This window comes from Carassius gibelio, chromosome B3 (assembly GCF_023724105.1).
Source record: "Carassius gibelio isolate Cgi1373 ecotype wild population from Czech Republic chromosome B3, carGib1.2-hapl.c, whole genome shotgun sequence".
NCBI lineage: Eukaryota > Metazoa > Chordata > Actinopteri > Cypriniformes > Cyprinidae > Carassius > Carassius gibelio.
This window is the reverse complement of record NC_068398.1, coordinates 17824778-17849894: the sequence shown is the minus strand read 5'-3', so window position 1 is coordinate 17849894 and position 25117 is coordinate 17824778. Positions and strand designations below refer to the sequence as shown.

At 37.7% G+C, this 25117-nt stretch overlaps 3 protein-coding genes across 5 annotated transcripts; all 3 read left to right on the top strand.

The window, feature by feature from the left end:
- Window positions 1-601: 601 nt before the first annotated feature.
- On the top strand, window positions 602-10434 carry LOC127952928 (calcium-binding mitochondrial carrier protein SCaMC-3-like). The gene is made up of 10 exons (XM_052551842.1): window positions 602-1525; window positions 3685-3808; window positions 4541-4628; window positions 4815-4926; window positions 5034-5192; window positions 5330-5476; window positions 5573-5686; window positions 7000-7167; window positions 8084-8234; window positions 8387-10434. The coding sequence occupies exons 1-10, from the start codon at window positions 1325-1327 to the stop codon at window positions 8566-8568; spliced, it is 1446 nt and encodes a 481-aa protein (XP_052407802.1). The 5' UTR covers window positions 602-1324; the 3' UTR covers window positions 8569-10434.
- A 523-nt stretch (window positions 10435-10957) lies between these two features.
- Window positions 10958-17700, top strand: znf207a (zinc finger protein 207, a). 3 transcript variants are annotated; one of them, XM_052551839.1, is made up of 12 exons: window positions 10958-11096; window positions 11676-11802; window positions 12466-12604; window positions 12789-12965; window positions 13050-13125; window positions 13229-13299; window positions 13400-13545; window positions 14430-14510; window positions 15233-15454; window positions 15752-15908; window positions 17002-17186; window positions 17374-17700. In XM_052551839.1, the coding sequence occupies exons 1-11, from the start codon at window positions 11056-11058 to the stop codon at window positions 17160-17162; spliced, it is 1398 nt and encodes a 465-aa protein (XP_052407799.1). In that variant the 5' UTR covers window positions 10958-11055; the 3' UTR covers window positions 17163-17186; window positions 17374-17700. The 3 variants fall into 3 exon arrangements, with proteins under 3 accessions (XP_052407799.1, XP_052407798.1, XP_052407800.1); XM_052551838.1 differs by having other exon boundaries at window positions 17002-17700; XM_052551840.1 differs by lacking the exon at window positions 14430-14510 and having other exon boundaries at window positions 10993-11096; window positions 17002-17700.
- A 141-nt stretch (window positions 17701-17841) lies between these two features.
- Window positions 17842-24945, top strand: LOC127952927 (uncharacterized). The gene is made up of 4 exons (XM_052551841.1): window positions 17842-22804; window positions 23298-23606; window positions 24340-24443; window positions 24532-24945. Exons 1-4 carry the CDS (start codon window positions 22759-22761, stop codon window positions 24727-24729), a joined length of 657 nt encoding a protein of 218 aa, XP_052407801.1. The 5' UTR covers window positions 17842-22758; the 3' UTR covers window positions 24730-24945.
- Window positions 24946-25117: the final 172 nt, after the last annotated feature.

Here is a 25117-nt window from a genome sequence, read left to right as displayed (position 1 = left end):
CGACTCATTTCTGAAGACTGATTTGCTCTGTGCTCTTGTCTCTGCTCACAGGGGGTGATCTTCAGTGCCAGAGGAGGTTGCCCTGGATACAGACAAAATAATCTCTGCATGCTTCCCTGCAAAGCACCATGGGACACTTCATGTTCCTTGTCCCTCTGTCTATTAATGTGACCTGAAGTGTGGAGAGCTCTGTCTGTTGTGCCGTAGATGGCTGTGATGGTGCAACCATGACAAATCAGAAAATACAGAGCAGGAGAATAAAGTCTAGGCCTAATTGTTCTGTGTATGATTGGTTGCAGTGTTATTTATTCTTTTAGTGACCTTTTGAACTTGAAATAACTGGATGATGCACTCAGTTCCCTTACAAAAAGTGAAATAACCAGGTTTTTATTTATTTTTTTATTTTTTTAGTGAAACCAAGGTAAAGATGTAACATTTTATTGCATATATTAGATACAGATATAATATTTTAGCATTGTAACTGTGTCTACACATTACAAGGTTTTAGAAAATCACAGGTAAGAAAGATTGAAAGTGAATCATTTCCGCGCGCTCCCGAGGCCGGTTTCACCGGAGGAGGTTACTATAGCAACACGCTGCTGAAGCGACTTTCCTTGAGAAAAGCCTATCATTCGGTAAATCCAGATAGCCTGTTGTAATAATCTGGTTTTAAATATAACAAACATCTAAACTAACCGTTCGCTAAATGTGCGAGGGGTTCAAGACGAACCCATACAGAGTGACAACACCGCTCGTGAATATTCAATCCGTGACACGATGTCGCTCCTCGGGGCGCTTTAATAGAGTTGGGACACCCAGCCCTTCCCTGAAGACCTGTGCATAAAATGAGCAAAACACGCTACTCGTAAGCCTAGTGCGAGCGACAGCTGCGCGTGTGGATGCGGAGATCTCCGTCGCGCTGCGATGCGGTAACCGGTGCGGCGGCGCGTGCCCTGTGTGTGATCCGAGCCGAGAACAGGACAGTGAGCTGATGGAGCTGGGGTTGAGAGAACCGGTGGAACAGACGCGGGGATTATCCTTCTAGCCGGAGGGGCAGAGGTTTAATACTTCCCGGATTAAGTCTGTCGTGATCGGCACGCGCTTCAGTGCAGCAGCGCCGGTGACTGCGGCGGGACTCCGACAGGTGAACGAGGATATAGATCTAGACCTAGCCGCTTCTTATTTAACCCAATCCATAAATCCTCAAAGTGGTCTTTACTGATGAGGTAGCTAGTTTACCTGTATTTTGGGAGACAGGATGCAGTTCTTCTACCTCTGACTCTCGAGGACAGATCTGCCCCGTGTTCACCGAGGACTGTTTCATATGGGCGAAGCGAGGAGGCGCTTTCCTTCGTGTAGGACACGGGCTCGCTGTCAAGATAACGGGGGGTCCGATCCAGAGCGGGAGAAGCGATGGGCCGAGCTGTTCGATCAGCTGGATCTAAATAAAGACGGGAGGATCGATGTGACCGAGCTGCGCACCGGACTGACCGCCTGGGGGGTCGTGCGCACCGAGGTGGACGAGGTGGGTCGCTTACTTTGGGAAGTTTATAGCTGTTCACCATAAACATGTTCAGCCTGGGAGATTAGCTGTGAGGTGCGGTGAATTGTAACCATATGAAACCCCAACATATTAGGTCCAATTTGTGGCAAGATCACCCCTATACGAAAATTAACCAAGGTTGTACTAGCCTACAAATAAAAACTGAAAAAATACGGTTATTATTGGTAACCACATGGTCTTGTTGCAACACTAACCATAGTTTAACCATGGTATTCATAGTAAAATGATTTTTCAAAAATAAATGAGCCAAAAAACATGATTATTAAACTTTTACTATATTAAAACTGTTGATAATTTTCACACCATGAACTTGTAAACCGTGTGGTTTTTGTCATGCTTACTCTTAATAAGTTGAAACTCACCCAGTAGAATACTGTTGTGTCTGCGACCAAGGACAAATGATCCTGTGTAATTTATTTAAGAGTTAGACCTCGAGTTAGACCTCTCTTTCCACTCTGCAATATTGACAAAGCTCCGGACTAAAGAGGCCAATTTCATGTTTGGGACCCAGTGGTTTGAACTGAAAACTGGACATAACTTCTGACATCACAAAATATATCATTGTATCAGTTTATTAAATTAATTAATCACACTACTTCAATAATTCAAAAAACTAACAAAAAAAAAACAAAAAAAACTTTAAAAAAAAAAGCAAGCTGCTTTGTCATTATTATTCTAAGGGGCCTCACTTCAGAAATTGTGTTGGACTCCGGGGTCTTTGAGTCAAGAAGTTTGAGATCCACTGGTTTAGCCAATGAGTTAATCATATGAACTCCATCCTTCACTATACATGTGTAATTATTTTACATCTGCTTTTGTAACTTACTTTGTGAGCATGTTAAAGTTAAATCAGCAGATTCTTTAGTTAATTTGATAAAATAATGCGGTCACACTTTATTTTAAGGTCCAATTCTTGCTATTAACAAACCATTAACTACGACTTTTTCCTCAGTAAACTCCTAATTTGCTACTTATTAATAGTTAGTAAGATAGTTGGGTCGGATCAGGGATGTAGAATCTGGTCTTGCAGTATATGTGTTTTATAATATACAGTCAATATGTTAATAATTGGCACACTAATAAACAACTAGTTAATAGTGAGAATTGGTCAAGTGTCACCAGTAATGTTTATATACATGTTTAAGTTCAAGTGTTATGCTTAAGCTGCCCAGATGCAGAGAGTTGCAGTTGTAAAACTTGTAGCTCTACTGGACTGCATTGAACATTGCACAAAATAAAACAAGCACACTGTCTGTTGTGTTTTTAGCGATTATTAGCATATATAACAACAATTATTTGTGGTTGTAAATTTGATCCACATAGTAAATCTGATTACTGAAACTGTTTTGGAAAGTGATGTCTCAGGTGCTGCAATCATAAACTGCAGAAATAAATCTGCATCACTGGTTTAAACTGCTTGAGTGGAGGACTGTAAGTGCTACTGAGGGACTGCATGTGTTCTTGATCTGCAGTTTGTTGTATAGTCTGTATAGTTGTACTGGTTCCACCAAACCATCTGTACAAATCTGCAGTAAGGCCTCATACAGTATGATGATTGAGACCTTATCTAATTCTTTGCATTATTCTATAAGTCAATTTAACTGACATTTTTGTTTGACTTCAAGCATGTTATCCCACGAAAAAATGTAAACATTCTCCTTCCTGCTGAAGCAACAGTGTATATGTGGTGTTGTGATGATTACTTCAGCAGGTAGCTTAAGGTGAAATCATGAACGTGCCGTTATGAACATAACTTGGAGACTCCAAGTTTCCTTGGGGAGAGCAACACTGTGTGCCAGTGGTATGTCTGTGCTGTTGGGTTGTGTGACTGTTAGTCATGTGATGTGATGCAAGAGGAGAGATTAGCTCTAGTTCACAATGTGTTTGCGACTGGATTCACCAGACTGCTGGCAGGGCTTTGCACACAAACAGAAACCTTGCTTCTGTAAGCTTCGAGCAATGCCTTCTCTCTCTCTCTCTCCTTTCTGTTTCATGTTAGTTTCTCTTTGTTCTTCATTCTACATAGGCATGGCTACAGTTAAATAAAGTGCACGTATAACTCTTCCAAGCCTCACATTCATGCCCTTAAACGTGCACTTTTCACTTCCTCCTGCCCTTAGATTGTACGTGTGAGTGACACCAATCATGACGGCCAGCTGGACTTTGAGGAGTTCACACAGTATCTGCGCACGCACGAGAAAGAGCTCAGACTCATGTTCCGCAGCCTGGACCGCAACAACGACGGTCTGGAGGATCTTCTCACTAATTAGAATCTCACCACTGTAACTGCAACCTCACAATAGTTCCTGGGAAAATACATATTTGCACTTGATTTTTAAAGTGTTTATGAGAATTATCAGAACTTCTGTAGTCTTTTAGTATACAGTATATGTTATACTATCATTCAGTTTGGGGTCAGGCAGTTTTCTTTTATAGAGAAATTCTTATTTTTACAGAGAAATGATGCATTGAAGTGATCAAGAAAAATGTAGAGACGTTTATAATTTTATAAAATTACAGAATACTTCTGTTTGAAAATAAACGCTGTTGTTTTGAACTTTTTTATTAATCATTGAAACACCAAAAACTGTCAAATGTTTCCCACAAAATTATTAAGCAGCACAACTGTTTTTAACATTGATAGTGATAAGAAATGTCTCTTTTTCAGCCAGTCAGCATATTAGAAAGATTTCTGAAGGATAATGTGACATGAATGAGGACTGGAGTAATGATGCTGAAATTCAGCTTTGCATAACAGGAATAATTTACATTCAAATTATATTAAAGTAGAAAACAGTTGTTTTAAATAGTAATAATATTTAGCAATTTTTACATTCGGTAAATGCAACCATGGTAAGCATAAGAGACAACTGTCAAAAACTTTCAAAAACTTAGTGACCCTAAACTTTTGAAACATTGTGTGTCCTTTGCTGCCCATGTAAGGAATAAGCATTGGAGTATTTTCCCATTTTATAGGTCACATAGATGTTGGAGAAATTCAGCTCTCCTTGCGCAGCCTTGGAGTGAATGTATCCACAGAGCAAGCCTCCAGAATCCTGCAGAGGTTCGAGCACTTCAGCTTCAGTTTTTTCAGTGCTTGTCATGTACACACTTACCTCCCACTCTGGCTGTGCTTTCAAAGGAGTTTGAGATGTTGCTGTGAAGCACCCACATGTTGAGTCACACATATAGTTTCAATGGGCATAGAAAACGCTTCTTTTAACTATTTTATATTCCCTTTGTGTGTCAGCATAGACAGAGATGGCACGATGACCATTGACTGGAACGAGTGGCGGGACCACTTCCTGTTTAACCCCTTGCACAACATGGAGGACATCGCGCACTACTGGAAACACTCTCTGGTCTACATCCAGCTCTTTTCAGAAATTAGATTGTAGGCCTGGTATTCACACAAATTTAGGAATGTAAACTTTAACTGTCCTTTGGGTCTAAAACGTATGCGTTTCAGATGTTGGACATCGGGGAGCAGCTGACGGTGCCGGATGAGTTCTCAGAGAAAGAGCGGCGTTCAGGTGTGGTGTGGAGACAGCTCGTGGCCGGGGCGATGGCAGGAGCCGTATCACGAACGGGAACTGCTCCTCTCGACCGTCTTAAAGTTATCCTTCAGGTTCGGTCAGCTCTTAAAAGTATTTGATTGACGCTTTATTGTTGTATCAAATACACTCAACAGAAATGCATAAATCTTACATTTACAGTTATGTTTCGAAAAGTACAATACTCATAATGAAAGTGGATTTTCGACAGGTCCATGGCTCGAGTGGTATGGGTTTGTTTGGTGGCTTGCGGGGAATGGTGCAGGAAGGAGGACTGAGGTCTCTTTGGAGAGGCAACGGCATCAATGTCCTCAAGATTGCACCGGAGTCAGCTATCAAATTCATGGCTTATGAGCAGGTAAACGAACCAGAATCCAGTAGCAACTCTGTTTTAAACTAGGCCTGAGTGGCAGACTGTCTAATACAAGTTAACTATACTAAATGTCTTGTGTAGATCAAATGGCTGATCAGAGGCAGTAAGGACGGTGGCTCTCTCAGAGTTCAGGAACGCTTCATTGCCGGATCACTGGCAGGAGCTACAGCTCAGACTATCATCTACCCCATGGAGGTGAGAGAGTGAGAGACTTTTATCAGCTCTGTATAATCTAACCACAGACGTTATTGCATTCATACTGTAAATCCAAAACTGGCTTTCTAAAAGCCCATTAGAAATTCCTGAGGGAATCCTTAGCGAATTAGTCTTCTGGGTTGGCCTGCAAATTGACGTCATTACTAAATAGCTCTATAAAGATAAGACCTGAAGAATGCAGTTGCCTAACTTTTGTACTTATCGTCCTTTTTATCATAAGCACTTCTACGGATATTGCATAAAGTAAGTGGATATAAACAGAAGTCTGTGCTAGTGTTAGAAAATGGACATGGATAATTTCAGAATAAGCTGTCAACTGATGTCTTTAAATTATCATTTTAATTACAATTATTGATTGACATTAGTGCAGTAAACTAGATATTTATAATGTAATAAATACTCTTCTTTTGCCATTTCTGTTCATCAAAGTATAAAATAAAAATACATTAATAAATCATGGTGTTGACAAAAATATTAAACAACCCAACTTTTTTTTTTACATTGATAATAAGAAATACTTCTGAAGGATCACGTGACACTGAAAACTGGAGTAATGACTGCTGAGAATTCAGCTTTGTATCACAGGAATAAATTACATTTTTAAAACATAGTAAATAGTAATATTATTTCACAATATGTATATTTTTTTAATGTATTTTTGATCTAATAAATGCAGCCTTGGTGAGCACAAGAGACTTCATTAGAACATTAAATATAAATAAATAAAAAATATACTATAATAGATATGTCCAAGTGCATTATGTTAATTATTATGGAAAATATTTTAGCTTGTTTTTTTGCAATTTTATGGGTAAAAAATAGGTCAAGTAAGACACTCGCAATGGCAAGGTAATAAATAATAATGATAACAATAATAATAATAAAAGTATAACTACAATACTTAAATATAATATGCATAATGCAGTAATATTGATGTCTAGAAAGATGAATTTTATTATCAAATGAAATCCTGTATTGGACCTGGAACATCTTGCTCATATAATGCCTGGCTTTAAAAGTATCTGTTATCTCAAGTAATACTCGTAGCTGCTAATGTAAAATACAAACAGCAGAGTCTTTCTATTCTAGGTTTAAATGCAGAAAGCTTTTTTTCTGGCTTCTACTGCTGTGTTTAATGAGGCAGATCTGCATCACATTTTGGAAACCAAGTCCTCTGTTTATTTATGCTGGAAGGAGCTGCTGCAGCTTAAAGTTACCAGTGACCTCCAAACGTATATTGCTCTTCTACTCTTAATCTTTATATTGTTACTTTATTCCTCTTTGCTTCTCAGGTGTTGAAGACGCGTCTCACGCTGCGGAAGACAGGACAATATTCTGGCGTGGCAGACTGTGCCAAACAGATACTGCGTAAAGAAGGAGTGCGCACGTTCTACAAAGGCTATGTGCCCAACACACTTGGCATCATCCCGTATGCTGGCATTGATCTGGCTGTGTATGAGGTATTTTAACACCTTTAAATGTTCATGAATCCCTGCTGTTATCTCAGTTGTTATGGTCGGTATATGTTATGCATTTACGTTGTTCTATGGTCTCCTCCTACGACACACAGATCATTTCAGGTGATGGTCGTGACAAATCTGTCAACCCCATTTTTTATTCTTTCCCATATGGCAAAAAACAAAACAATAATTTTATTTGGCAAAGGATACAATGAATTAATTAAAAGAACATAAATACAGTTATAATGTTACAAGACGAGACGAGAGAGGTATGTATCAACTCGTCTTAGGTAAGGGAAAAACATAGTTTAATATGAAAACACGGTGGAGTATCCCTTTAAGTATATTTCGGTAAAATATACAAAAAAAGGAAAACTTCATAATATACAATTATAATAATAGTTCACAATATTGTTTATTTATTATTTGTATTATTTTTTTAATAAAATTAATACAGCCTTGGTGAGCATAAGAGACTTCTTTTGAAAACAATGGTATATATTGAACACAACATGACTTCTGTCAAATTTAATATATATTTGTGTATATCTTCACTTCAAATGCCAGAATATAGTAAAAAAAAAAAAAAAAAACACATTCCAATTTTAAAATACATTTTAAGTAAATACAAAATGCATGTTAAAAGGAAAGATATCTTACAGATGTGTGTGTGTGTGTGTGTGTGTGTGTGTGTGTGTGCGTGTGCGTGTGTGTGTGTGTGACAATATAATCATTTTAGATTGATCATATTTTCTTAAAAATTACCAAAAATATAAGGAAATATAATTAACTAAAATGTACAGAATATACTGCAATATCTATATGTATATTCAAATATACTGTAAAATCTATATTAAAAATCTATTTTCTATCTAAAATCTTGCTCTTTTGTGTCTGTTTTTGTTTTTTTTGACAGACTCTTAAGAACGCCTGGCTCCAGCGGTACTGCATGGGCTCGGCTGATCCTGGCGTCCTGGTGCTTCTTGGATGTGGCACGGTGTCCAGCACATGTGGGCAGCTGGCTAGTTACCCGCTGGCTTTGATCCGCACACGCATGCAGGCTCAGGGTGAGCGAGGCCAAACAGATCCACACAATTCTTATCACGTATCATTCTGCTTATTTTGTGATTCTTTTAGAAGCACAAAATGTTTACAACAATGAAAACACGCACACAAGATGCAATTATAACCTCACTCCTCCTTCCTTTCTTCCTGAAAGCCTCAGCAGATGGCACTCCTCAGCTGTCAATGGTTGGCCAGTTCAAGCACATCATGTCCCATGAAGGCGTTCCCGGACTTTACCGTGGCATTGCCCCCAATTTCCTCAAAGTCATTCCTGCTGTTAGCATATCTTACGTGGTTTATGAGCATATGAAGAAAGCACTGGGAGTGGGATCTTAAACTAAGACAGAATCAGAGTGAAAAAGCAAGAGGGAACCTGTATTAAAAAGAGGACGATGAAACTTCTGAACCTCGTAAAAAGAGTCTTAGGGAGGCACAGAGGACCCCTAGAGAACAGAATAAAGAAGACATAGTCAATGAATGACCTAAAAACCTCTACATTGTACGCAATCACATTCCCATGGCAATTTATTCTTTAATAGGATGGAAAGATCATTTTGGGCCTAGGTTGTGTTCTGGCAGCTTGGAGATCTCCGGTTTACTGCATTACATCTATTTACCCCCTTACGAAAGGAAAATATATTTTCCAATATATTTCTTAAAATATATTGTGATATATTGTAATATATTATTTTCCCTTTTTATTTTCTAATATTTTATATATTTGAATACATTTAATAATATATTGATGATACATATATAATATATAATATAATATATTGCAAAATATACAAATGATTGCCGCTTTCAATATATTGCAATATATTGGAAAAATAAATATATATAAGAATATATGCCTAATATATTACACAATATTTTCCAATATAATGCAATATATTTTTGTTTCATAAGGGCCTGCAGTTTCACATAAACAACTTCTTATCTGCAAAAGTTTTACAAGGAATGAAATGTTATTTCTGTGGTGATAAATGTGGGGTAATTGTGTAAAGAAATCTCTAAAGGCAGGGAGTGATGGTTACATGTTTGTATTTGTAGGAGGATTAACAAAGGTTTTTTTTTCTTGTCTTTTTTTAATGAAAACCAAAGTTTCCCTCCTAAAACTGACCAAAATGTTGAAGAAAGTGTGTTAATGTACAGATGGGGATGGGATATTTGGAATAGCCTCTTCTGACTGATGTTTCATAACATTTCAGAGTGATTTACAAAGCATGTTTCAGCAGGGATTTACACTGTTGTACAGCTCATATATTTTTGTAAAGGTCAGTGAGAGGTAAGCATGTTATTTGCTACAATTTATTGATCAAAGGATTTGCACTCTTCAAGTGATTGTTGAATTCATATCTTAAACTGACTTGTGATGCTATTTTATGACATCTCTGCTGCTTTGCTACTTAATTACAAATCTTAGGATATTTCAGTCTTCATTGTTAAAGTGTAGAGTGAAATACTGGATTAAGTGTTAAACTGAAGTAAATGGTAAAAATAACTGCCTTGAACAACTTGCAAATGGGTATTAGATCAAAAGTTTATTATATTGAATTCGGATACTTTGTGTTTATTAAGGAATGTGCTGTGGTGAATGCTAAAATGTGTCTGAAAGTGATTTCTGAATCTATACAAAGGGCTTTTGAGCCACAGGTAGTGCATGAGGTCAGTGACTGAAGTGCTTTCGCAATTTGCATGTTTTATGTGTTTCGTAAACTCTAATCTATATAAGAAATATGCAAAGCATGGTTATATTTAAAGCTGACAAGAATTGTGTTTGTAACATAAATCATGACTGATGTTACCTGCCTCTGTTAGAAACAAATTATACTTTTCTTTTCTTTTTTTCAAGTAATTGAACTGGTTAGTTGCATCTAATGCAGACTACGTTGGCACTAAATATAAAAATGCCTGCCTTTAATTTTGAATATGAAATATGATTTTAGGTATAAATACTGTTTGAATGTAGTTTTTTGAGATATGCATTTATCTTAGACAAATAATTACCTCTGAAGGTTGTATTTTGGAACAGCATTTACTTTTTTTTTTTTTCTTTTTGCTTGAATGCATTGCATTGAGAGTAGTGTGCCTTGACATGCTGTATTCACTTTATAAGATGTGCATGCTGTTTTTATTGAGGCAATGCTTGCTTTAAGTATAACAGAGAATAAATAAATTTAAGGTAATTTATGATAAAAACTGAATTCTTTGAATCTTTGGTTGCCAATTTATATGTTCCATTTATCTCACTGTTTTTCTCAAATCAGGCTTGTTTTTAACAAAGCATTAAACATTCTGAGCTTTAAAGTTAAAATGTAAGACTCACAAAATAAAATAAAATTTTACTCATATTTGACTGATTATCTGAATCAATATTTGTTTTCAGATGAGGTCAATACAATCAAATAGCAATTAAATCAGATAACACTGATGAAATAATGCAATAAAACAATGGTGAGGTCAACTCATAACTATATATTCATGTTTTATATCCTATTTTGCTAAAGGGTGATGTGATTAAGAGGAAAGTGAAATAAGGGTAGTGTGCAGTTATGCAGAATTTAAATGAAGAATGACTGAAATAAGGATATATATATATAATGATTTATTTATTTAATTATTTTTTACTACTGCCATCATTTAAACACCATCCAGATTCCAAGTTGTGCACCTCCTGTCCAGTTGGTGGCGGTATTCCTTGTGATGCGCTGTCTGTGCGTGGAAAAAACCGTCGTCATGTCCTATCTACTCCATTTTAGTTCTGCTAATGTTTTGGTAGACGTCCGTGTGGTGCGCGCGGAAAAGGCTGGTGAATAAATCATGGGGAGAAAAAAGAAGAAGCAGTTGAAGCCCTGGTGTTGGTATCCTTCTTTAAAAGCGTTTGTAGCGTTGTTTAATATTTTTCGAATAGTTTATTGGTAGGGATTGGCCCACTTCCTGTTTTCGAATAGCTAACGTATTTGTCTGTGATATCAAGGCCGCGTGTCTCAACAACACTGAGCTGCCTCTCTGTCCGTCAGAGAAGCATTCGAACGTGTGTTCTGTTAGAACGCTCGCGAAGACGAGACCTACTTGATGAATCCGATTTAAGTGAAAATTATTTTATTGTTTCTCTATACATGTGGATTAGTTTCACGCGTCCACTAACAAAATAGCGTTTAACATGGAAATATCCAGTAAAAAAAAAACACTAAAATAAAGTTTTCACTCATTAATTCACCTCTTTAACAACGGTTTCTTTTTCTTTGGAGAACCAGGATTCCCAATGTCGTTTTTGAATGCAGAATAATAATTGTAAAACTATAGGGCGTTTGAGAAACACCTAACTAGGGTAATAATAGTGCAAGAAATGTGTAAAAACGATTTATGTCCCTTCTGCTGTTCTTGGTGTTTTGTTATGATTTTTTTTCTTGTTTATATGACTTTAACTGCAAACTCAGGTACTGCAACAGGGATTTTGATGATGAGAAGATTCTCATTCAACATCAGAAGGCCAAGCACTTTAAGTGTCATATATGTCACAAGAAGTTATATACTGGTCCTGGTCTGGCCATCCACTGTATGCAGGTAAGTAGTTATTTTATATACTGTGTGTGTGTGTGTGTGTGTGAGCGCATATACACACACACACACACATACATACTCACTGGCAACTTTATTAGGTACACCTTGCTAGTACCGGGTTAGACCCCCTTTTGCCTTCAAACCTGCCTTAATTCTTTGTGGCATAGATTCAACAAGGTGTTGGAAACATTCCTCAGAGAATTTGGTCCATATTGACATGATCACATCACGCAGTTGCTGCAGATTTGTCGGCTGCACATCCATGATGTCAATCTCTCGTTCCACCACATCCCAAAGCTGCTCTATTAGATTGAAATCTGGTGACTGTGGAGGCCATTTGAATAAAGTGAACTCATTGGCATGTTAAAAAAACAGTCTGAGATGTTCTGAGCTTTTTGACATGGTGCATTATCTTGCTGGAAGAAGCCATCAGAAGATGGGTACACTGAAGTCATGAAGGGGTGGTCATGGTCAGCAACAATACTCAGGAAGGCTGTGGTGTTTAAACAATGCTCAGTTGGTACTAAGGGCCAAAATTGTACCAAGAAAATATCCCACACACCATTGCAATAGCAGCAGCCTGAACCGTTGAGACAAAGCAGGATAGATATATTATGTATGTATGTGTATATATATTCAAATATGTTTTTGTATGATTTATTTAAGGTTCACAAAGAAACCATTGATGGTGTCCCTAATGCAATACCGGGAAGGATTGACATAGAGCTGGAGATTTATGGAATGGAGGGTATTCCAGAGAAAGACATGGAGGAGAGGAGACGTGTGCTTGAACAAAAAACACAGGGTATAACATTTAAATTCTTATTTACTCGTCTGGGCTGCGTTTCCCAAAAGCATCGTAAGTTTAAGTATATCGTAGACCCATTCAAACTACCATCAACTTACGATGCTTTTGGGAAATGCAGCCCTGTTCTTTTTTTAGCCCAGGTAAACCCATAGTTACTATATTCTCCTTTTTTTGGAAACAGATAATCAGAAGAAAAAACAGCAAGATGACTCGGATGAAGATGATGATGACGAAGAGGCTGGTCCTTCTTTCCAGCAGCCAGCAACAGCCGTACAGCCTCAGGCAGCCTATGCCCCTATGACCCAGCCAGGAATGTCCCCTGTCCCAGTGCCAGGGATGCCACCTGGAAGTTACTCAGGTGTGCTTTCTAATAATACAAAACCACCCCAATTAAGATGCATAGTATATTTATTGTGTGTCTCTTAAATGGTTTCTCTTAAAGGAATGCCCCCAATGATGCCTGGGATCCCCCCTATGATGCCAGGGATGCCTCCTGTCATGCCCGGGATGCCTCCAGGGTAAAAGTTAATAGAATTGGAATAGTTTTATCTGTTAATGTTTTGTGATTAATCCACGCTTTTTGCATTTAAAAATGTCCTTCCTGTTGTTTTGACTTAATAGCATGATGCAAATGAGAGGGATGATGCCACCTGCCCATGGAATGCCCCCAATGATGCCAGGCATGCCACCAGGTACAGGAACCTTCCTTCTCATTACATGTATACGAGACCCATATTTCTTTACTTATCATTCTTTAATATTGGTTCATAACTGTGTCATTGTTTTGCTCAGGAATACCTCCTCCCATGGGACATCACCCTGGCATACCCCACATGGCTCAGGCCCCTCCTTCCAGCACCCGGCCGGCTGTGCCTGCCACGACAGTGCCCATGCCACAGCCGAGTGTCTCCAAGCCACTGTTTCCCAGTGCAGGACAGGTATGATGACCCTTCTCCTCACATTGGTATACTTGGTTTATTAACTTTTTGCCTACTTTTACTCACAGTGTAAAAAGCATACTCACAGTGGTGACATTATAGCAAAGCAAGTTTTGTCTTTTGATGCATAAATGCACATGGAAATGGAAATGTTAGTAGCAGATTGAAAACGTTAGTGTTCGAATAAAAATAACATTCAGAATCAGAAATTAATTTGATGATAATTAATGCATGTAAAGAAACCTATTGTTGTCACGTCATGCCACTGACAGTGATGTTTTCAGGTTTGAAGATATGCTCCTAATACAGAGGTTTTAAGTTCAAAAGATCTGTGAGTTGCTAGTGAAGTGCTGTATTCTCACCACAGATTAGCCTTTGGTTTCTCATAAGTGTATTCATTTGTTTGTATGTGTGTGTGTGTGTGTGTGTGTGTGTATATATATATATATATATATATATATATATATATATATATATATATATATATATATATATATATATATATATATATATATATATATATATATATATATATCATTTAATTTCTGATGCATATATGAAGTGTTAACTTTATTTATATTTAAAAAAATAAAATTTATTGTTTATGTTGGACCAATAAAAATGTTGGCAGAATAAATCAAAATTGAACTACTATCCTGACTGGACCAGTAGTTCAAAACATCTGGAGACCTATGACACCATTGAAACCAGCTTGTGAAAACTGAATTGTGGGCTGTATTAATGGATGAACTTTAAACACTCGAAGATCCATTAAAAAAAAAAACAGTTTTAAACAAACTGAGTGTTAAGTGTGTTGATGATAGTTTTGGTGGGCAGCAGTCCTGTCCAGGGTCTTCATTATGTGCTCTCTCTTCATACTGCAGATGGGGACTCGAGCTCCAAGCACAAGCTCAGGCTCCTCCAGTCTGGACAGTTTGTCAGCATCCTCTAAACCGCTGTCCCAAGTATGCAGTAGCTTGCTGACTCGGTGAAAGAGCTGCTTCATAAAACTATTGATGGCATGTAACAGCAGACAGACCTCAGACTGCCTCTTAGATTAATTGACTTTTTTCTAGAGGACGTTTGTAATGCTTCAAAAGAGATTGATTTCATTGGAGGCTGAGAAATGACAGACTGCTCCGTTATCTTATTAAAACTAAAAGTCTGTTTCTCTCTCTTCTGGTTTGTAGTTGTGAAAAATCTACCTTCATAATCACGTTGTCTATGTATGTAGATCCCAAAAAAGTATTTGGACACTTGATCATGATCCACCTAAAGCCTAACAAACCTAGCTTTGTTGGGGATGCACTGATGTTAAAATTATAATTCTGACCAGACTGAATGTTATGGCTGATTCCAAGCTGTAAAAAAACCTAATAACTGAAATCAATAGTTTTTAATACTACATGTGAATTTACATCACTAAATTAGAATGTACTGTATGTAATATATAGTGTTATGAAAGTATTAGTGTTTTTAAATGTTGACTTTAAGTATTGGACAGCACTGGTAATAAGTATGCATGATTCAATATTTAATATTGGCCAGTAACTGAGTCGTACTATATATAGATGGTAGTGCATTTCAAGTTTTTGCCTGTTCTTTATTTGTATATAAAGTAAATAACAAAACATCAATCAAGTGGTACACTGGCCAGATTGTGTGTCTAATGGGTCTGTCTCTGCAGGTCCAGCAGGCTGGTTCTGGTGTAGCGGTGAGCTCCTCTGCACTAACTTCTGCTGCTCCCAAACCAACATTCCCAGCTTACACCCAGTCCTCCGCCACTGCTGCGGCAAACTCCAGCAGCACTGTGGCCAAACCGGGCACCCCAGTCACAAGTAAGCCTGCCACCCTCACCACCACCAGTGCAACCAGTAAGTTGATCCACCCTGATGAAGATATATCACTGGTAAGTCAACATGTTTCTGTCCTTGGATCTTTAACCTTTGCAGAAACAACTGCTTTCATTTGATAAAACACCTATTTGATGATTCCAGACTGTCTTGTACCAAAGCTGTGACTTTTCTTTTGCGGAACATACATTTGAATAATGCTTTTTTCCATACATTGAAAGTCAGTGGCACTAAAACAACACTAGATCACACTGACGGCACGAAATCTTTTGTTCCACAGTAGAAATAAAGCAAGGAAAAAAAGCCTGTATTTATGTCTTACCAGCTTGTGTGATTTGCATTGTGTTTGACAGGAGGAGTTGCGAGCACAGCTGCCTCGCTACCAGTGTAAAGTCCCCAGCGCAGGACAGGCCCATGTGACTTCCCCACCGGTTGCACCGATGGGGGGCGTGTTGCCCCATCAGCAGGGCATTCCTGCACAGCAGCCAGGTGTTAGGCATCCCATGCAAGGTAAGGTGTATTTGAGGGCTGTCAGACTTTTGGAATGCCTCCTGTGTTTCAAATAAGAGAGGAAACGTCTTGTTACACTACTGTTTACAAATTTGGGGGCAGTGAGATTTTTAACAATTTCCTTGCACAAGGAAGCAATTCAATTGATGCAATTACAAATGTGAGAGTAAGTGCACTGACATTAGAAAGGATTTTCATTTCAAATGAATGCTGTTCGATTGAACTTTCTATTCATCGAAGAATCCTGAAAAAAGACAGTTGTTCTGTTTAATGTTTGAATGGAAACCGTTTTCAACATAAATGTTTCTTGAGCAGCAAATCAGAATATCATAATGATTTTGTAACCGTGTTAATTTTGTTTGGCAAATTATTTTTGTCACAAGCAATGCTTCAGACTGCTTCAGTGCAGGTTGTAATCGATGAATAGCGCACATTTGTGCCTAGTAATTGCTTATGAAATAATATTGATGAATTATGACAATGTTTGCTATAATGATGTTTATATGGTAATATTTTAGATGATTGTTAGTTGAATACATGTTTTATTTCCCTCATCTGAACTTGAATGAGCAGCCTGCTACTGTACACTCCACTGTGTAAACATAAAAAAAAGAGTATTTAAAGCTTATTTAATTTAGTTTGAGCTTTAGTTTAGCCTGATGTACTACAATAACCAAAACAGAAATAAAAAAACTGTATATTGCATTAGTTTAACTAAGCCCTTTACATTTAGTCGACTTCAATAGTATGATATCGATCAAAGCAAAAGCAAATCAGATGGCTAAAATATGACTAAATCTAAATGTCATTTTGCTGTCAAATTGAACACGGTTTCTGAAGGATCGTGACACTGAAGACTGGAGTAATAAAGCTCTGCATTACAGAAATAAATTTCATTTTAAAATATACTAAAATACACTAATATTTAACAGTATTACTGTTGTTGCTATATTTTTGATCAAATAATGCAGCTTTGATGAGAACCGTCTTACCAAACAACTTTTGACCAGTAGTGTTGTATATTAACGAAGAATAGCTGTGTAAGATCAAACCATCAGTTTCAAATGCAGCTAATCTATTTCCTCTCATGTAGGGCCGTACGGTGCTCCGCCGCAGGGGGTGCCTGGGTACGTCCCAGGAGGAATGCCTCCTTACGGGCAAGCCCCACCCATGGTCCCTTCCTACCAGGCCGCTCCCCCCCGGCCCGCCTTAGGCATGAGACCTCCTGTAATGTCTCCTGGAGGCCGATACTGAAGCGTCACCACTGGTCGTCTTTAGGTTTGCTGATTCCACCATTTTGCCATCTAGTGGCGTGCTTTACAATCCAGATCAGTAACCGTAAGCCCTCTTGCAATGAGGAGATGGAGTAATCAAACTGTGTAGCGCATGGGACATTTGATTATTATTTAGACCTACCCTTTGTTGCAGATCATACAGTCTGGCTTTTCTCTCATGTTTTGTTTAGGTTTTTAGAAGTGTAGTAAATATGGTTCGTATTAATTTGAAGCGGCTGGAGTTTCGTACAGCACCTTTAACAAGGCAAGTCACTGTAAATATACTATTACTGTACTAAAAGTGTGAAGCCTTCGCAGCACCCATAGGTGCTGTTGGACGTCCCGTCCCCAGCGTTGCTTGGTGAGGGCTTCAGATAGCTGTCACTGTTGGATTTGATTTTTCTGTGTCTGCCTGTCCACATTTACAGTGTCCTCTCTGAAGGGCCAATAACAAACGACTCCTGTGAATGCTATCTGTACTGTTCCACTGTTCATTGTAATAAACTATTGAAATCTAACGGCTGTTTTTTTCATTAGCAAGTAAAGGACAACCTCACAAGGTTTGTACTACAAATGCTAGGAATGTTTATTTGTGTGAAAGCTGTGTATATGCAGTGTTTGTGGGTGAGAGGGAAACTGAAGCATTTGCATCTCCTTTCATATTGAAGTTTGGATTTAAAGGGGTCAGATCATGAGGAATCCAGTTTTCCTTCATGAGTCTACTACCATCATGTCAACTCAATGTAACTGTTACAACGCAAAACATCCTCCCTGGTCCAAAAAGACCATCATAACATCTCACAACTTCTGACGTCACTGAACAACAGACAAACTAACAAAATGAGTTTGTGCTGCAACCGAAAGTGAGACGATGATAAATAATCCTGGAATAAAAACAAAACAAAAAAACAAACAAAAAAAAAACATAGTGGACATGTATAAGACCCCTTTAAATTTTCAGCTGCTTATGCAAGGACATATGGCTGTTAGACGAAAAGAAAAACAACCATTGAGAGAGCAGTTTCCTGAAAATCACAGTCTTGAGAGAGTGAAATGACCCTTGGGAACCTGAGAATCCTTTATGTCCAGGCCTCGGCTCATTACTTGTGGTTTTCAGGAAGAGGCAGGTAAGAAGGTGACTGTAGTTCACTGTGGTTGTTGTCCTAAACTGAGGATTTCTCTTCTCCTTGTAGCAATGCCATGGGACTGGCTGAGGCAGAGTCTCAGTGTTGCTCTGCACAGGCTGAGGCAAGTCTCACATTTTCTCTCTTTCCTCTCTGTGTTCAGGGGGTCTCACAGCCGTTTGGCTGTTGGATACAAATGTCCCCAAACTTGGAGCAAGTTTGGCGATGGCCCCCGGGTTTATTAATATCAGGGGAGTTCTCTTAACTAACTCCTGTTTTTAGCTAACATGTTAAAAATAGATACACATGCTTCAAAAGTTTGAGGTCAGTAAGGTTTGTAATGTTGCACTGAATTGATCAAAAGTGACCGTAAATCAAGTTGTTACAAGATTTCTGTATCAAATAAATGCTCTTTTTTTTTTTTTTTTTCACCTGTTCAAGGAATCTTGGAAAAAAAAACTGTTACCGTTTTCACACAGTTATTAAGCAGCATTACGGTTTTCAATATTCATAATAGTAATTGAGCATCAAATCAGAGTATTAGAATGATTTCTGCTTGTGTGACAGTTAAGACTGTGGAGTAGTGATGCTAAAGATTCAGCTTTGCCTCACAGGAATAAATGACATTTTAACGTGTTCATATAGAAAAGTTGTTTTAAATTGATAATGAAAATGATATTTGACAGTATTGCTGTTATTACTGTATTAGGAAGTAAATACAGTCTTAGTGAGAGTATGAGACGACTTTCAGTATGATTAAAGAAAATCTTACCAGCCTCAATCTTTTGAACAGAAGTGTTTATTAAAGTGATCTGATGAGTTGTTTTCAACCACATTTATGGCATGCTGTTGATTAGCACAGACTCTGATTCTGACTCCTCTCTCAGTTTGTAAGAGACACAGGGGAAATGCACATGCAGTAATTACAATGAAAGCAGTTATGCAAATTAGAAAATGACCTTGCTCATAAACATGTGCTATAACACGTGTGTATGTGTGTGTATATATATTTATTTGTGTGCTAACAGCTGTATTTGTGCAGTTACACCGAGCTGAGGTTTTAAACTCTCCCACAAGAATCACATTCAAATAGTCATATTTATTTACAAACTGAAAGATGAGGTGAAATTGTTTAGTGTGCTTCAGATTCTTTCCGTGCGCATTGTTGGAAATCCAGAGTATTATATGTATTAAGATATTTATACGTGTGTGTATATAATGTGCTTTTGATACATTATAAAAGCTTCATAAGAAGAAATGATGCAGTAGCACTGGGGAGCAATGTGTGATTTTGTTTAATGCGCTCTTCGACTGGTGTTGGAGAAGGTTTGCATGTTTATTGACATTAATGGTGTATTTGATGGATTTCTGTCCACAGTTTGGCATGGATATCAATCCATTGAACTGCTCCAAGGTTTAATTTAGCATCTAGCTGACCGTATGAATCGGATGGTTTGTGTTTGGTAAAGTACTTTCTGTGAATCGTTTGTGGTTCTGTTTCTTTAATCTGCCCAACTGCTGCTATTCATTCACTCTTGATTTTAAATGAAAATGTAATCCAGGACCCCATTTACAGGTGAGACTGAGCAAGTATAATTATTCTGGATTTGTAAATCTGTATTTACCTGCTGTTGCTGGGTAGAGATGGGAGGCATTAGTTCTTTCCCTGGGGCCCGTTTCACTAAGGAGGTTCAACCAGTTTAAACTTGAACTCGGAGTTGACTTACCCTGAGATGGGAAACTTGAGTTTTTGGTTACAGAAAAGCTGAAATGAGTTGGTTTAATCAACTCTACATTGACTGACTCTGAGTTAAGCGCGTGCACCACAACTATAAAAAGCCATTATCAATGGAGCGCTGATATTACGATTCACCATGGCAACAGCTCCCGCCAAAAAGCCGTCTGCATACTCCAGGCTCCATACAAATGTAATTTATAAAAAATGTATGTTATAATATCACAGGTAAAAACTGGCAGAACGTTAGATTAATTAACTAATAGCTAATCATTTGATGGTATCTCATGAGCAATAAATAAATATAATAATATTAATACTAATATTTAAGTGCATTTTACACTTAGTGGAATTAACATACTTTCTCAGCAATATATCCTATTTACAGTAGGCTAAGTGCAAGTAGCTCCAGATGCTATTTACAGAAAAAAATGTGCAGTGAAAATTGTGATATATTCTATTTAGCATGTACAAGTAGCCTGTTCTTTGCAACAGGCTAAGTGTAAATAATAATTAGATGCTAGTTATATTTTATACTGGCAGATACATGCTAGGCCCATTTGCACCTCACCGTTGTTATACATTAACAAGATGCAATAATAACAGATTGTAAATGTTTATATTTATTACAATTATTAATAGTTGCATAATTATTAAACACTTGTTAGGCACTTACACTTTTACAACATTTTGTTCATTTTTATTGAAAATAAATTCTAATTGACGTGATGGAAAAAGTGAGAAGAACGAGGTCGGCAAAAGCCGGATTCTGACCCAAACAATCGCGTTACAAGCTAGTTTTCCATGCCCAAAACATTACTGCCTACACCACTGAAGCCATTATTCACATGTGTCGTATTTAACCTTATGTGACGATAGAGGGCGGAGCTACAGTAGATTTCCACTTAGTAATAGACACTTCGAATAATCTTGTTTTCCATTGGCATTAAGATTATTTTTATTACCACACTGAAAAAAAAAAAACTTAGTAAGAAGATAATTTTTCCAGCGTGCATCAATGAAGTTTTTAAAAAGAGGGAGGAGACCGAAAGAAAATCTGGGTTTATGGAAGAAAACCTGCTTCTGACCAGGATCATAGAGTAAGTTACTATGGTAACTGACTCTGAGTATAAGTTAGCTCTCTTTCAGAAACGGGGTTAACTTACCCTGCTTTCTCGGGTTTGAAAAACATCCCATTCTGAAACAGAAAACCTAGAGTTTCCCTCCATTTCAGGGTTAACATACTCTGAATTTTCACTTAACCTCCTTTGTGAAACAGGCCCCTGGTAAGTTATGGCCTGTATGTGAATCAGTAGTCCCTGTTCTCTTTGAGTTGGTTCAGAGTTTGAAGTGGTGTTTTTTTTTTTTTCATTGCAGTATAGTGCAGCACTAAGTTACCTTTTCTTTTTGTCCTGTTAAAAAAAAATAATAAAAGCGGAGATAAATCCAAATGACCCGTGTATTCTTTGTATATTTGATCATAAATCACACACACACAAATTCAGAAACATTTATGCTGAACGTCATTATCTTCTTTAAATTCAACCAGATATATGCAATGAGAATTAAGCCTGGAGACTGAACATGTCACTCAAGTACATTCTATGACTGATCCCTGAACCAAGCAGTAGTAGATTTGGATGTGTACTCTGGGATGACTATCCTGCAGGAAAGTCCATTGATCATCAGCTTCAGTCTTTGCACCAAATGCATCACAATTCTTGTCAAAATGGCCTGATACAGAATCCATGATGTCCTTCATAGTCATGATTTCCACTTCCCTCTACAGTATTCTGCAAGATGTCTCAACATGAAGGCCATGTTTGTCTAGTGTTCTTCTTACACACTCCATTGAAATGGTTTTCCCCCTTTCATCGGGTCATCTTGCAAGTCTTTGGCTGTACATTGCCGGTTTTTCTCAGTTGCCCTGATTAAACATTTTATGATATTGTGCTTTTTCTTCAACACCCTCAAAGGTTTTCTGGTAAAACACACTTTAAGCTAAGAAATAAGACTGAGAGCTGTGTCTCTAGGAACTTTCAATGTCTTGGAAATCTTCATATAGCCTTAGCCTTTCTAAAGTAATACATTTATTCTCTTTAGCTTTTGTGAGACCTCTGTTGACATTTGCCACTTAACTTCAACACATGCATGCGCTAACTGTATGTATGTGTAACAGCTCAAGCTAATTCTGTTTTTAATAGTTTAAGAGCTTAATTGTGTTTTGAGTCTTTTTTTTATTCCCCACCATGCAAATAAATGATTTAAAAACAGCAATGTTGAATAGGGTTTGAATAATTATGACATAGCAGTATTATTAAAAAATCGTATAACTCAATATTACATTATTGACAATATCACTTTTAATATGCCAGTGAACTGTTATAGATGCAATTTTTATTTTATCCTGGATCCTCAGAAAAGCTTGTATTTGTAAAGTACTACAGTCTCTGAGGGGTTGAATAATTTTGATTGCAACTTTATATATATATAGAGAGAGAGAGAGAGAGACTTTCTTTTTTATTACTAAGCGCTAGACACCAAAACGGACATGTCTGCTGAACTTCCTGTGGATTGGGTGGAGGTCTGTGTGGAGATGAAAAGCCTGATGGGGGAAAGTGCAGCACAAGCAACGATTTAAGGGCTATAAAGTGAATACGGTTTGAGGGTTAAGGAGAGATGTGGCCTTGTCTTGGCTATTTAAAAATAAGCGCACCATGAGAGCCTGCTTATTCCTCTGGGTTTTTTTGGAGCAGACTTTAGGTAAGTCACACTGAAGTGAACGTTGTGGTAATGTTTTTTGTTTATGCTGCATTAATATCAGCTCAATTTACTAGGGGGGGAAATAAGCCAGAATCTGAACAATCCACGTCATTGTCTCTGGTGTCTCCATTCAATTTTATTTGAACCGACCTGATGAATTCATAGCTAAATAAACGACGTCATGTATATTTATAGGCTATTTCTTTATATAACACATACAGTTGGTCAAAGCAGTTTTTACAGTGTTAAACAGGAGAAAAGTATGCCTACAATCAAATTAAAGACTTTTTAAATTAAAGCCTATGTGACCATTTTAAGTTATTCTCATGACAAGTGTTAACAAAAATATGCCATTTCAGTAACAGGTTCAAACTGAACAATAATAATAAAAACATTATATAAGGCCAACAATGCACAAATTAAGGAAAACCAGTTCCACATATTTCATGCGACAATACGTGATCTCTTTATTTTATTTTATTTTTAACGACAGCCTCTGAAGCTTTTCATTACGCCCGGAGGCTGGAGGGTGAACCGCTGGACATGGAAGCCAGTGGACCTCTGAGGCGAAGGATCGCTCCTTCAGAAAGTGTGCTCAACTACTCTGAAGATGAAGAAATCGTGAGAGCAGAGACTGAGGGACGAATCAATATCCCCGGACAGCTGAATTTACGCACAGTTACACTGACTCTTTCACATTTAAGAACCACAGACACGGGGCTTTATGTCTGCGATTTCTCAGGAGATCCATCAAATCCGCTCTCGGGGAACACAACTCTCTTTGTGCTGGTGAAAGCCGCAGGTTGGTCAATGCGTTGATACAGTAGGGTATACAGAGATAACAGTAAAGTAAAGTGTCACAATATATACACCTTCTAGATCTTGCACGATTTTTAATTATGTCTGATTCACCACACTTTGAATAACTCTGACTGTGAGGTGGAGGCAGAATAGATGGTGTAGTAAATAGCCTAAACCTTCAGTGATATTATCGATATCACGCTGACACCATCAGGTGAAACAACATTAAAAGTAATAGTTCACCCAAAAATGAAAACGGTCATCATTTACTCGCCCTCATGTCATTCCGAATCTGTGGGAGTTTCCTTCTCACGTTGAACACAACAAAAGATATTTTGAAGACCCAAACAGTTGTTGGTCCCCATTGACTGAAAATTAATAAACTACTATTGGAGGTCAATGGGTATTACATGCATTTTCAAAATATCTTCTTTTATATTCAACGTAAGGAAGAATCTCACACAGGTTTGGAACAACATGAGAATGAGTAAATGATGACAACATTTCCATTTTGGGGTGAACGATCCCTTTAAACTAACTCGAGCCCAACAACCACATTACTGTTGGCTTCTGGAAGTCTGCTTATAGTCCTGAATTCAAATTCAGCTACACTCTTTTTGAACTAAATCATGACACTATTATCTTTTTAGAGCTGCCTTGTTATGACCCCTTATATATTTTTGGCAGTAGCAATGGAATAAGCCCACATCTGACCTGATGTTCTGTTGTTTCAGGTGAGTTGTGCTCCTGTAGGAGGTATTCTCTGCTCATCTATTCCATCACCGTAGGAGTGAGTCTGCTCCTACTCTCGGCCATCGCTCTCTTTGTGACACATTATGTAAGGTTCCCCAACAACACAGCTGAATACTTCATTTAACATACAAGCAATGCGGTGTCATTCCTAATGTGAAAATACTCATCCGCAGAAAAAGCCATATGCTGAGCTAGAGAGTCACACCACAGCTCCAATTTATGAAGACATGTCAAGTGTGAAAGGGAAAAGAAGCAGAGCAAACAGTCACTGGATCTGTCCACCAGCCCCAGAAACATCAGCCATGCTGGTGGACCTCTACAGATCCCCCAAACGGACAAATGTGGAACATCATCAGGAAAAAGAACCATAAAAATTAACTTAACTGTGAAATATGTTACTGAAATATATACATTTCCAGGGACATGCTAAAATCTATAACATATATGTTACCATTTGACCTTCCTTAAGGATAAATGGCAATTATATTAAAAAAATAAATGTTATGTTGCCTCAGTTAATAAATGTCATAATAACTAACATAATTGCTATAATTATAACAATAAATAGATGTTGTTCTTCCTTAAAACGGCATTTTCCAATCTTTCTTTAACCCTTTTGTTTTAGAAGAATAATTTTAGATAAAGCAGGGTGAATACAAGCTTATCATTTGTCATGGGCATTTTCTTAATATATTTTTTTTTTCATGTGATCCAAATTGCTGCACATCATCTATAGCCCATAACACTGCAGGTTACTGA

Bases quoted from the DNA above. Each gene is read 5' to 3' on its own strand.
- znf207a (XM_052551839.1), top strand. From the start codon at position 11,056: ATGGGGAGAAAAAAGAAGAAGCAGTTGAAGCCCTGGTGTTG. The intron at 11,803-12,465 runs GTAAGTAGTTAT...GATTTATTTAAG, and splicing joins TGGCCATCCACTGTATGCAG to GTTCACAAAGAAACCATTGA. The intron at 13,300-13,399 runs GTACAGGAACCT...TGTTTTGCTCAG, and splicing joins GATGCCAGGCATGCCACCAG to GAATACCTCCTCCCATGGGA.
- LOC127952927 (XM_052551841.1), top strand. From the start codon at position 22,759: ATGAGAGCCTGCTTATTCCTCTGGGTTTTTTTGGAGCAGACTTTAG. The intron at 23,607-24,339 runs GTTGGTCAATGC...CTGTTGTTTCAG, and splicing joins TGTGCTGGTGAAAGCCGCAG to GTGAGTTGTGCTCCTGTAGG. The intron at 24,444-24,531 runs GTAAGGTTCCCC...ACTCATCCGCAG, and splicing joins CTCTCTTTGTGACACATTAT to AAAAAGCCATATGCTGAGCT.
- LOC127952928 (XM_052551842.1), top strand. From the start codon at position 1,325: ATGGGCGAAGCGAGGAGGCGCTTTCCTTCGTGTAGGACACGGGCTCGC. The intron at 3,809-4,540 runs GTCTGGAGGATC...CCCATTTTATAG, and splicing joins CCTGGACCGCAACAACGACG to GTCACATAGATGTTGGAGAA. The intron at 5,687-6,999 runs GTGAGAGAGTGA...TTTGCTTCTCAG, and splicing joins CTATCATCTACCCCATGGAG to GTGTTGAAGACGCGTCTCAC.